General features: G+C 53.2%; 1 protein-coding gene across 5 annotated transcripts in view; it reads right to left on the bottom strand.

Annotated features, from left to right (window-relative positions):
• LOC110499902 (apoptotic protease-activating factor 1) overlaps positions 1–12764 on the bottom strand; it is a 62575-nt gene that overhangs the window by 28753 nt on the left and 21058 nt on the right. For 4 of the 5 annotated variants that reach the window (XM_036957158.2, XM_036957159.2, XM_090213678.1 and 1 more), the window contains exons 19-24: positions 12570–12695; positions 12290–12409; positions 12080–12205; positions 6977–7102; positions 6031–6165; positions 5746–5871 (exon numbers count right to left, since the gene is read on the bottom strand). In XM_036957158.2, the coding sequence (XP_036813053.2) occupies positions 5746–5871; positions 6031–6165; positions 6977–7102; positions 12080–12205; positions 12290–12409; positions 12570–12695 (759 nt within the window). Of the gene's footprint in view, positions 1–5745; positions 5872–6030; positions 6166–6976; positions 7103–9700; positions 9818–12079; positions 12206–12289; positions 12410–12569; positions 12696–12764 lie in introns of all 5 variants that reach the window. The other variant, XM_090213680.1, reaches the window with a different exon arrangement.

Below are 12764 nucleotides of genomic sequence, written 5' to 3'. Positions count from 1 at the left end.
AGGAGGAATGTATATGGTGGGGTCAATTAAGGTTGGATATGTGCCAGGGGCTTGGACTGTTACTGAGTGAGGGAAAGGCAATCACATGGTTGTGGTCACTGATAAGGGTGGAGAGCTGTGGATTAGTGAGGAATCGGGGCCTAGGTCAGGGAGAAGGAACAATTTATTACCCACATCACTTACCTTCCTACCTACCATTAAATATGTAATGTTTAGAGAAAGGGAGGAGACCACCTAAAGTGGGATATAGAGATATATATATATATATATATCCACACACTTGTGCTGGTGGGAACATGTCTTTGTCTGTTCAGCTATCTGACCCATTTGGTGAATAAACTTGGTTTGAGCTTTTCCTAGTTGTCTGTTAGTTTTTACTCTGTTTATTTAGAACCTAACATAATAAAGAATACTCTGTTTATTACAAGAACACAATGTTCTTAGTAAGTTGTCTTTCTGTCTGTCCATCTCTCTCCCTCTTTCGCTCTCTCTTTCATGCTTGGAGAGAACATGGTAGATGATTAAAAAGTTAATTTGGCACGTCTCGTAGTCATCTGAAGGTCAATAGACAGAGGGAGGAAGGGAGAGAGAGAAAGGAACAGAGGAGAGAGACGAGTGGAACAAAAACCTTCAGTCTTTTATTCTATCAGACAAAGACGATCAGACTCAGGGTTCGGCTTTGACCTATGATAGCAGACAGAAAAAGACAGTGGGTGTATGTGTGTATATACAGTGGCTTATGAAAGTATTGGCATTTTTCCTATTTTGTTGCCTTACACCCTGGAATTAAAATAGATTTGGGGGGGGGGGTTGTATCATTTGATTTACACAACATGCTTACCACTTTGAAGATGCAAAATAGTTTTTATTGTGAAACAAACAAGAAATAAGACAAAAAAAAATAACTTGAGCGGGCATAACTATTCACCCCCCCCCCCCAAAAGTCAATACTTCGTAGAGCTACCTTTTGCAGCAATTACAGCTGCAAGTCTCTTGGGGTATGTAAGCTTGGCACATCTAGCCATTGAGATTTTCGCCCATTCTTCAAGGCAAAACAGCTCCAGCTCCTTCAAGTTAGATGGGTTCCGCTGGTGTACCTCCGTGAACCTCCGTCCCAGTCTCAAATCTCTGGAAGACAAACAGATTTCCCCTCAAGAATTTCCCTGTATTTAGCGCCATCCATCATTCCTTCAATTCTGACCAGTTTCCCAGTCCTTGCTGGTGACAAACATCCCCACAGCATGATGCTGCCACCACCATGCTTCACTGTGGGGATGGTGTCCTTGGGGTGGTGTGAGGTGTTGGGTTTGCGCCAGACATAACAGTTTCCTTGATGGCCAAAAAGCTCAATTTTAGTCTCATCTGACCAGAGTACCTTCTTCCATATGTTTGGGGAGTCTCCCACATGCCTTTTGGCGAACACCAAACGTTTGCTTATATTTTCTGGCCACTCTTCCGTAAAGCCCAGCTCTGTGGAGTGTACGGCTTAAAGTGGTCCTATGGACAAATACTCCAATCTCCGCTGTGGAGCTTTGCAGCTCCTTCAGAGTTATCTTTGGTTTCTTTGTTGCCTCTCTGATTAATGCCCTCCTTGCCTGGTCCGTGAGTTTTGGTGGGCGGCCCTCTCTTGGCAGGTTTGATGTGGTGCCATATTCTTTCCAATTTAAAAAAAAATTATGGTTTTAAATTGTGCTCCATGGGACGTTCAAAGTTTTTTATTTTTTATAACCGAACCCTGATCTGTACTTCACTACAACTTTGTCCCTGACCTGTTTGGAGAGCTCTTTGGTCTTCATAGTGCTGCTTGCTTGGTGGTACCCCTTGCTTAGTGGTGTTGCAGACTCTGGGGCCTTTCAGAACAGGTGTATATATACACTGAGATCATGTGACACTTAAATAAAGTCCACCTATGTGCAATCTAACTAATTATGTGACTTCTGAAGGTAATTGGTTGCACCATATCTTATTTAGGGGGTGAATACATATGCACACACCACTTTTCAGTTGTTTTTTGTTTGTTACTTCACCAATTTGGACTATTTTATGTATGTCCATTACATGAAATCCAAATAAAAATCCCCTTAAATTACAGGTTGTGATGCAACAAAATAGGAACACACACACACACACACACACACACACACACACGCGCAATCCTCCCATGTCAATTTGGATGCTGACAAATAGACATTCCCACAGTGAGTGACCAACTCAATGATCCTGTGACTGACAGAAGACAGAGGGGGAAACAAGGATAGAAAATAGAAGAAAGAGGGAACAACACACACTGATGGAGAGAACGAGGAAGGTCGATCGAGGGCAAAAACACAGTAAGGTGACAGAGTGAAAACCTAGTCAAGAGGAGAGATCCTCTACCAACCTACAGTGTCAAAGTCAACCGCAGAGCAGCAGCCTGCTCTCTCTCACAAACACGCACACACACAGGTAATGCTGGGTAGGAGGAGAGGAGAGGGCCTGCGGTACGGTCTGTAGGTTGCAGTCAGACTTAATGACCGCTGAAGAGACAGGGAGGCAAGTGGGCGGCTTGACCGCTGGAGGGACAGGGAAGCGAGTGGGCGGCTTGACCGCTGGAGGAACAGGGAGGCGAGTGGGCGGCTTGACCGCTGGATAGCCAGGGAGGCGAGTGGGCGGCTTGACCGCTGGAGGGCCAGGGAGGCGAGTGGGCGGCTTGACCACTGGAGGGCCAGGGAGGCGAGTGGGTGGCTTGACCACTGGAGGGCCAGGGAGGCGAGTGGGCGGCTTGACCGCTGGAGGGCGAGTGGGTGGCTTGACCGCTGGAGGGCCAGGGAGGCGAGTGGGTGGCTTGACCGCTGGAGGGCCAGGGAGGCGAGTGGGCGGCTTGACCGCTGGATAGCCAGGGAGGCGAGTGGGCGGCTTGACCGCTGGAGGGCCAGGGAGGCGAGTGGGCGGCTTGACCGCTGGAGGGCGAGTGGGTGGCTTGACCGCTGGAGGGCCAGGGAGGCGAGTGGGTGGCTTGACCGCTGGAGGGCCAGGGAGGCGAGTGGGCGGCTTAACCGCTGGAGGGCGAGTGGGTGGCTTGACTGCTGGAGGGCCAGGGAGGCGAGTGGGTGGCTTGACCACTGGAGGGCCAGGGAGGCGAGTGGGTGGCTTGACCGCTGGAGGGCCAGAGAGGCGAGTGGGCGGCTTGACCGCTGGAGGGCCAGGGAGGCGAGTGGGCGGCTTGACCGCTGGAGGGCCAGGGAGGCGAGTGGGCGGCTTGACCGCTGGAGGGCCAGGGAGGCGAGTGGGCGGCTTGACCGCTGGAGGGCGAGTGGGCGGCTTGACCGCTGGAGGGACAGGGAAGCGAGTGGGTGGCTTGACCGCTGGAGGATCAGGGAGGCGAGTGGGCGGCTTGACCGCTGGATAGCCAGGGAGGCGAGTGGGCGGCTTGACCGCTGGAGGGACAGGGAGGCGAGTGGGCGGCTTGACCGCTGGAGGGCCAGGGAGGCGAGTGGGCGGCTTGACCACTGGAGGGCCAGGGAGGCGAGTGGGCGGCTTGACCGCTGGAGGGCCAAGGAGGCGAGTGGGCGGCTTGACCGCTGGAGGGCCAGGGAGGCGAGTGGGCGGCTTGACCGCTGGAGGGCCAGGGAGGCGAGTGGGCGGCTTGACCGCTGGAGGGCCAGGGAGGCGAGTGGGCGGCTTGACCGCTGGAGGGCGAGTGGGTGGCTTGACCGCTGGAGGGCCAGGGAGGCGGGTGGGTGGCTTGACCGCTGGAGGGCCAGGGAGGCGAGTGGGCGGCTTGACCGCTGGAGGGCCAGGGAGGCGAGTGGGCGGCTTGACCGCTGGAGGGCCAGGGAGGCGAGTGGGCGGCTTGACCGCTGGAGGGCCAGGGAGGCGAGTGGGCGGCTTGACTGCTGGAGGGCCAGGGAGGCGAGTGGGCGGCTTGACCACTAGAGGTTCAGGGAGGCGAGTGGGCAGCTTGACCACTGGAGGGCCAGGGAGGCGAGTGGGCGGCTTGACCACTGGAGGGCCAGGGAGGCGAGTGGGCGGCTTGACCGCTGGAGGGCCAGGGAGGCGAGTGGGCGGCTTGACCGCTGGAGGGCCAGGGAGGCGAGTGGGCGGCTTGACCGCTGGAGGGCCAGGGAGGCGAGTGGGCGGCTTGACCGCTGGAGGGCGAGTGGGTGGCTTGACCGCTGGAGGGCCAGGGAGGCGGGTGGGTGGCTTGACCGCTGGAGGGCCAGGGAGGCGAGTGGGCGGCTTGACCGCTGGAGGGCCAGGGAGGCGAGTGGGCGGCTTGACCGCTGGAGGGCCAGGGAGGCGAGTGGGCGGCTTGACCGCTGGAGGGCGAGTGGGTGGCTTGACCGCTGGAGGGCCAGGGAGGCGGGTGGGTGGCTTGACCGCTGGAGGGCCAGGGAGGCGAGTGGGTGGCTTGACCGCTGGAGGGCCAGGGAGGCGAGTGGGCGGCTTGACTGCTGGAGGGCGAGTGGGTGGCTTGACCGCTGGAGGGCCAGGGAGGCGAATGGGTGGCTTGACCACTGGAGGGCCAGGGAGGCGAGTGGGCGGCTTGACCACTGGAGGGCCAGGGAGGCGAGTGGGCGGCTTGACCGCTGGAGGGCGAGTGGGTGGCTTGACCGCTGGAGGGCCTGGGAGGCGAGTGGGCGGCTTAAACCGCTGGAGGGCGAGTGGGTGGCTTGACTGCTGGAGGGCCAGGGAGGCGAGTGGGTGGCTTGACCACTGGAGGGCCAGAGAGGCGAGTGGGCGGCTTGACCGCTGGAGGGCCAGGGAGGCGAGTGGGCGGCTTGACCGCTGGAGGGCCAGGGAGGCGAGTGGGCGGCTTGACCGCTGGAGGGCCAGGGAGGCGAGTGGGCGGCTTGACCGCTGGAGGGCCAGGGAGGCGAGTGGGCGGCTTGACTGCTGGAGGGCGAGTGGGTGGCTTGACCGCTGGAGGGCCAGGGAGGCGAATGGGTGGCTTGACCACTGGAGGGCCAGGGAGGCGAGTGGGCGGCTTGACCACTGGAGGGCCAGGGAGGCGAGTGGGCGGCTTGACCGCTGGAGGGCGAGTGGGTGGCTTGACCGCTGGAGGGCGAGTGGGTGGCTTGACCGCTGGAGGGCCAGGGAGGCGAGTGGGTGGCTTGACCGCTGGAGGGCCTGGGAGGCGAGTGGGCGGCTTAAACCGCTGGAGGGCGAGTGGGTGGCTTGACTGCTGGAGGGCCAGGGAGGCGAGTGGGTGGCTTGACCACTGGAGGGCCAGAGAGGCGAGTGGGCGGCTTGACCGCTGGAGGGCCAGGGAGGCGAGTGGGCGGCTTGACCGCTGGAGGGCCAGGGAGGCGAGTGGGCGGCTTGACCGCTGGAGGGCCAGGGAGGCGAGTGGGCGGCTTGACCGCTGGAGGGCCAGGGAGGCGAGTGGGCGGCTTGACCGCTGGAGGGCCAGGGAGGCGAGTGGGCGGCTTGACTGCTGGAGGGCCAGGGAGGCGAGTGGGCGGCTTGACCACTAGAGGTTCAGGGAGGCGAGTGGGCAGCTTGACCACTGGAGGGCCAGGGAGGCGAGTGGGCGGCTTGACCACTGGAGGGCCAGGGAGGCGAGTGGGCGGCTTGACCGCTGGCTAAGTTAGCGACCGCTAACATGTCCACCCCAAGCTACCAATGACCTTTAGTTGACCGCATAATAATGTACACTATACACACGGTTCTGAAAGGATCATGATATAGACAACATGTCTGTCTCACACAGATCTAAGAATTTAGGCTAGGTTCTGCCACATACTGATGACACGTGTGTGTTACCTTGGCAGTCTTGTCAGCGGAGGTGGTGGCGAAGAGCTGTCCGTCAGGCGACACGTCACAGGCTAGCACCGCCCCCTGGTGACACACTAGATCCTGCAGCCGTTCACCACTAGACATGTCCCACACCTGGGGGAAGGGAGCGAGAGGGGGAGACGCTTTCGGTGTCACCTCCCTCTAGTAAATATCCTTCAGTTCATGTAAGTGCACGCTGATTGTAACTTGTTGCTTTTAACAGGTTTTGCATGCATGCGTGTGTTTCTAAGTCTTACTGTCTGTCTGTATTACCTTGATGGTGCCGTCAAAGGACCAGCTGAGGAGATGCGTCTCTGAGGAGGGTGTGGTGGTGAGCAGAGAGAAGCATCTGACCTGCTCCTTGTGGCCCTCCAGAACCACACACTCACCTGTCCTCCACCTCCACACCTACAGGGGGGGGGAGAGAGAGGGAGACAGAGAGAGAGCGAGATAAAGCGCGAGAAAGAGCACGAGAGCGAACACCTTCTGGTACTGGAGTGGGTAAAAGTTGCACCTCAACCAGGGATTTAGCACAACCACAGTTATGGAGGGTAAGCTGATCCTGGATCTGTGCCCAGAATGGGAGTATTCAGCTGCTAGGAGGGAATGGGCACTGGGCAGAATATTGGCCTCTATGCAAATATCTCAGACAATTGATTGACATATCAAACTCTCACCACTCCAGAAGTCAGTGGTCAGAGTAACAGCTATGTTGTCTGTATAGAGCTATTCACATTCCCTGTAGGTGAACATTTCCTCAAAGTGAATCTATCCACCAAATATTCCCTTTTCAGCGAAGCTACTCAAACATTATTCATATGAACAGGAGACGGTCCATGGACAGTAAGGGACTAAACAGGAGACTAAACAGGAGAATACAGAGTAAGATGAATACAAAGTGAGGCTGTGCTGTTCTGATTTGCAGCAATGTGGTGCTCTGGATAGTGTGTGTACTTCTGATAGGCAGATAGGTCTGGCAGTGGACAGGCAGTCCTAAAAACTGAAGAGAGGAAATGAGAGAGACAGAGGAGATGAGAGGATATGTTCAGTGAGCTGGAAATGTAGAGGAGAGCTGTTAGGGGTGACAGAGCGGAACAGTCCGAAAACATCAGACACACGCACAGACACACACACATACGCAGACACACAGGGAGGGAATAAACAAACCCCAGAAGAGAAGAGAAGAAAGAAGGATGAGGAAGAAAGAGAAGGGCCCCACCCGTATGGTGGTGTCCTCAGAGGAGGTGATGAGTGTGTGTCCCTCCGGGGTGAACTGGCAGTGGAGAACTGCCCTGGTGTGACCCTGAAGAGTGGCTAGAGAGGTCCCCGACGGCATCTCCAACACCTGGGGAGAGAGAGGGAGGGAGGAGAAGGGAGAGAGACAGATGATTCCATGTCAATCCTTTATTACTGTCAAAAGAGCAAAAACAATCTATTAAAATCACGAGTTGACACACATCCCAATAAGTTGGAGAGGGGTTGACTAACAGAATAGTAAACTTAGAAAAAATTAAATAAAGATATACACACTATATTTAGCTCCCAAACGTGTAAAAACAAGCAACTGCTCAAGTGAGATGGAAAACAGGAGACAGAAAGAAGAGGGAACACAGAGATATTTAGAGGGGAAAGCTGGGAGGATAAATTGATAACCTTCTGACTGTCTATGGGTAAGCCTAGACCAAAACTAGTAAAAGATAAAGATGTGGAGCAAAATAAAAATAATAAAATATATTAGAATAAAAAAGGAGACCAAAGTAATGCGTTTGGGTTGACAGTGATAAGCTCATCAAAAAGGACATGTTTTAAATATTACCGGGCTCTGCGTGCAATTGATCAGCCCATTAGCAGAGTGGATCTGCCCTGACTGCTTTGTGTGAGGGTCTGACAGACAACACTGCCACAGCAGGACAAAAAACAGCTCTGATGCCCAAAGAAATGGCTTCAAGTTACAAAACACCTTTAATCTTATAAAGGGAGACAACGGAAACTCTGACAACATAGAGCACATTATTGAGGTCCTAGAAGTCCGAACTGTCTTACAAACTTCCTGCGCAATCTTTGCTAACTTGACTAAGTAGTTGGACTAAAATATTAAGGCTGAATTCTGTTGACATTGAACTATTGTAAATTGCAAACTTAAGCTATTAAACTTAAGTTATTCATTAAGATGGTAAGATTTAGAAACAATAAGGGCCATACTTGAAGTCTATTAATATTATCGCAAATTAATTCAACCCAATTAACCCTCCTGGTACGATATCTGTAGTGTAAACCAATAAACCAAAAGGCAAAGAAACACACAAGCTCATAACTTTAGACAAAAAATGACTACACATGCATGCAAGCATGCACACACACACAGACACTCACTGCAAGGTGAAATCTCAATCTAGGATTCACCTTGTACTAAAATATTTAAACCTCTCAAATAAAACCCTACTTCAAACAAACGCGTGAGAAGGCTAGCCGCAGGGCATGCCAACCAGAGGACACTCTGCGATGCTACTGGGAAACAAACGTGTGAGAAGGCTAGCCGCAGGGCATGCCAACCAGAGGACGCTCTGCGATGCTACTGGGAAACAAACGTGTGAGAAGGCTAGCCGCAGGGCATGCCAACCAGAGGACGCTCTGCGATGCTACTGGGAAACAAACGTGTGAGAAGGCTAGCCGCAGGGCATGCCAACCAGAGGACGCTCTGCGATGCTACTGGGAAACAAACGCGTGAGAAGGCTAGCCGCAGGGCATGCCAACCAGAGGACGCTCTGCGATGCTACTGGGAAACAAACGTGTGAGAAGGCTAGCCGCAGGGCATGCCAACCAGAGGACGCTCTGCGATGCTACTGGGAAACGGGTTTCAAAAGGTTGCCAGCTCTCCTCAAGGTTTGGGAATGAGGCAGCATTGAGGGTGCTCAGGGCGATATGGGGGAAAGGTTGCCAGCTCACCTCAAGGTTTGGGAATGAGGCAGCATTGAGGGTGCTCAGGGCGATATGGGGGAAAGGTTGCCAGCTCACCTCAAGGTTTGGGAATGAGGCAGCATTGAGGGTGCTCAGGGCATTATGGGGGAAAGGTTGCCAGCTCACCTCAAGGTTTGGGAATGAGGCAGCATTGAGGGTGCTCAGGGCGATATGGGGGAAAGGTTGCCAGCTCACCTCAAGGTTTGGGAATGAGGCAGCATTGAGGGTGCTCAGGGCGATATGGGGGAAAGGTTGCCAGCTCACCTCAAGGTTTGGGAATGAGGCAGCATTGAGGGTGCTCAGGGCGATATGGGGGAAAGGTTGAGTAAAACATGTTAGCGGTAGGAATACTAGTTTGGCTTATGACGCTTAGGAATAAACAGATCAACGAAAGCAGCACAGATCTGATCTGAGAGCAGTGGTCATCGGAGCACCTTACGATGAGCAGGTTTACATGTACTGATCCCTGATCTGTTTTCATCCACTGCCTCCCTAGTGTAATACTGCATACAGAAAGATATGCTGTGACGTGCACCTTAAAACTCCATTTGAACAATAGATCACTCCACAGTACTGGAGCTATCCCTCACCCTAACACTGATCACAATCCCTTTGAGAAGGTCAAGGAACACACACACACACACACACACACACACACACACACCTTAAAATACTATTTGAAAAAGATCAGGACTTGATTGAGCCTGGTGCAATGGACAAATGGAATAGTCCCAACAGTGCACACCCTGACCATCTAGGCAGACTAAAGCAAAGTATTTGTAATATGATTTGAAATCAGATCCAAGCACACAGTGGAGGCTGCTGAGGGGAGGACGGCTCATAGTAATGGCTGGACTGGTATTAATCACATAGAAACCATGTGTTCGATACAATTCCATTGACTCCATTCCAGCCATTATTATGAGCCGTCCTCCCCTCAGCAGCCTCCACTGACGCGCACACATGCCATATCACGCTACCATACCTGCACATTGCCTGTTTCTAGCCCTAGCGCCAGCAACAAGCCCCTGTGAGGGGTCAGCCGCTGTAGAGTCCTCCATCCAATGGTCCTCAGTACCTGCCTAACTGTCTTCCCTCCTGCCTGGGGTAGAACACACTCTCTTCAACACTCCTGTCCCTCTCTTCTTTTCCTTCTTAATAGAAAAACAGCATGTCATTTCAGAGGAGAGAACCGAGGCAATCAAAGTGGCAATTACGGCCCAGAAAGAAGACTAGAAGGCATGCGTCAAACTGAGTCAATGACAACGAGGGCATTGCTTTGTGAGTTCATTAGAGTTCTGGTCAATTTTTACCTCTCTGCTCTAATAGCACAGTGGCTCTGATGTGGAGAGAGAGAGAGAGAGAGAAAAGAGAGAGAGCAAAGAGAGCAGAGAGAGCAGAGAGAGCTAGAGGGGGGAGAGAGAGAAAGAGAGAGAGAGCTAGAGGGGGAGAGAGAGAGCTAGAGGGAGAGAGAGTGAGTGCGAGAGAGCGCAAGAGCTAGAGGGGGAGAGAGAGCACAAGAGCTAGAGGGAGCAAGAGAGAGTGCGAGAGAGCGAGAGAGAGAGCAAGAGTTAGAGGGAGAGAGTGCGAGCGAGAGAGAGGGGGGCAGACTACTGCAGCAGCGGACCTGGAAGGACACAAAGCAGCAGCTCCCTCTGGTGGAAATGAGAGGAATTAGATGTAATGGAACATGTAAAGACCAACACAAGTATCCTCACAGTGAAACCAACATTTCCATGGTATGCCCACTTTTCACATGTTAAGTAACTGATATTACACAACCCTGCAGAGTCTTTCAGTTCCACTCATTTCAACCATTATCATCCCTTTATCCCTCAGCCCCTTCTTGTCTGAGAAGAGTAGACAGACACCCAGGTGTGTGTGTGTGTGAGAGAGAAGAGGCCCGAGTTATTATAATCCATTAACCCCTGTGTTGGTTAGAGCCCAGGCCCCCTTTATTAATTAAAGAGGTTCCTGAGGGGACACAGAGAGACAGAGAGCTGGGTATCGTACGGAGGGAGGGAGGGAGGGATGCAGGCAGAGAGAGAGAGAGAGAGTTGGGTACCGTACAGTAGGACTGAGACAGGGTTGACAGGTCAGACAGAGGTTTCCAGCCCAATGTCACCAGCCATTACTGGATGTGAGAAACACCTCCTCCAGCAAGGTGAACATGATTTTTACACACACACACACACACACACACACACACACACCACTTCGACCAAGCATAGGCAGACCACAGTAGTCACAATGCTACTAGAATAGCACCAGTGGAAAAACTGTCAAACTTAGTTTTGGTGCAACATTGTGTACAGCTTTACCTTCAAAAATGTCTCTTCCTGCCTTTCCTACAGCTCAGTTGGTCTTTATCAAGTTTGGCAGTGATACCGTCTTCTCCAGCCAAAAAGCCTTTTACATTTCTGGCACTTTTCCCTCATAGCACCTGCACTTTTGTCAAGTTAAGCATAAATTATACGTAAGCATTTTCCTACTTTTGTGTCCTTGAAGATTTTTGCTTTCTGGTATGTGTGTGAGGGTAAAAGTGTGTGTATATGTGAGCGTACCTGTGTGTGTGTGTGTGTACCTGTATCGTCCCATCCTCTCGTCCCAGCCCCACGGCTGAGGTCTGTGAGCAGATAGCAGTGTGTGTGTGTGTACCTGTATAGTCCCATCCTCTCGTCCCAGCCCCACGGCTGAGGTCTGTGAGCAGATAGCAGTGTGTGTGTGTGTACCTGTATCGTCCCATCCTCTCGTCCCAGCCCCACGGCTGAGGTCTGTGAGCAGATAGCAGTGTGTGTGTGTGTACCTGTATAGTCCCATCCTCTCGTCCCAGCCCCACGGCTGAGGTCTGTGAGCAGATAGCAGTGTGTGTGTGTGTGTGTGTGTACCTGTATCGTCCCATCCTCTCGTCCCAGCCCCACGGCTGAGGTCTGTGAGCAGATAGCAGTGTGTGTGTGTGTACCTGTATAGTCCCATCCTCTCGTCCCAGCCCCACGGCTGAGGTCTGTGAGCAGATTGCAGTGTGTGTGTGTGTACCTGTATAGTCCCATCCTCTCGTCCGAGCCCCACGGCTGAGGTCTGTGAGCAGATAGCAGTGTGTGTGTGTGTGTGTGTGTGTGTGTGTACCTGTATCGTCCCATCCTCTCGTCCCAGCCCCACGGCTGAGGTCTGTGAGCAGATAGCAGTGTGTGTGTGTGTACCTGTATAGTCCCATCCTCTCGTCCCAGCCCCACGGCTGAGGTCTGTGAGCAGATTGCAGTGTGTGTGTGTGTGTACCTGTATAGTCCCATCCTCTCGTCCGAGCCCCACGGCTGAGGTCTGTGAGCAGATAGCAGTGTGTGTGTGTGTGTGTGTGTGTGTGTACCTGTATCGTCCCATCCTCTCGTCCCAGCCCCACGGCTGAGGTCTGTGAGCAGATAGCAGTGCAGCGGATACGAGACTCCTGGTTCTCTGACTGGAACATCACCGCTCCGGTCCTCCCATTCCTCACCTGAAACACACGCCAGCCTGCTGGGTTAACACCTGTCACATCTGTAAGACGTCATTGTGTGTGTGTCCAGCCCAGCTCTCTCACCTGCAGTCTGTTGCGGTTGTCGGCAGCGACCACAGTAATGTCACCGTTGTTAAAGAGCACGTCAGAGTCCCTCTTCAGACAGACAGCCGAGGAGGTGTGGACTTTATTAGTCTCCCACACCTGACACACATATAACAAAGGCATTACATTTTTTTATGCTATTAAAAAGGTTAAATGATTAAGTACAATATGTCACAAGAAGGGTTAACTGATGAAGACAGATTGGACAAATTATTGACAGACAGCACACACACACACACACACACACACACACACTTACCCTGACGGTCTGGTCATCAGAACAGGAGAGCAGTAGAGATCCGTCAGGGGAGAACTGGACTCCGTGGACCCAGCTCAGATGACCACTACAGTCAGCCATCTTCTTACTGGTCTCTATGTCCCACAGCTGGAGGGAGGAGACGTATGATGTCATATCCTGCCGTATGATGGTGTAGTAGTTTGATAGGGCTATAGC

This window comes from Oncorhynchus mykiss, chromosome 21, assembly GCF_057628025.1.
Source record: "Oncorhynchus mykiss isolate SJ-2025 chromosome 21, ASM5762802v1, whole genome shotgun sequence".
NCBI classification, from domain to species: Eukaryota; Metazoa; Chordata; class Actinopteri; order Salmoniformes; family Salmonidae; genus Oncorhynchus; species Oncorhynchus mykiss.
The sequence above is the reverse complement of the archived record's forward strand: the minus strand, read 5'-3'. Positions and strand labels throughout refer to the sequence as shown.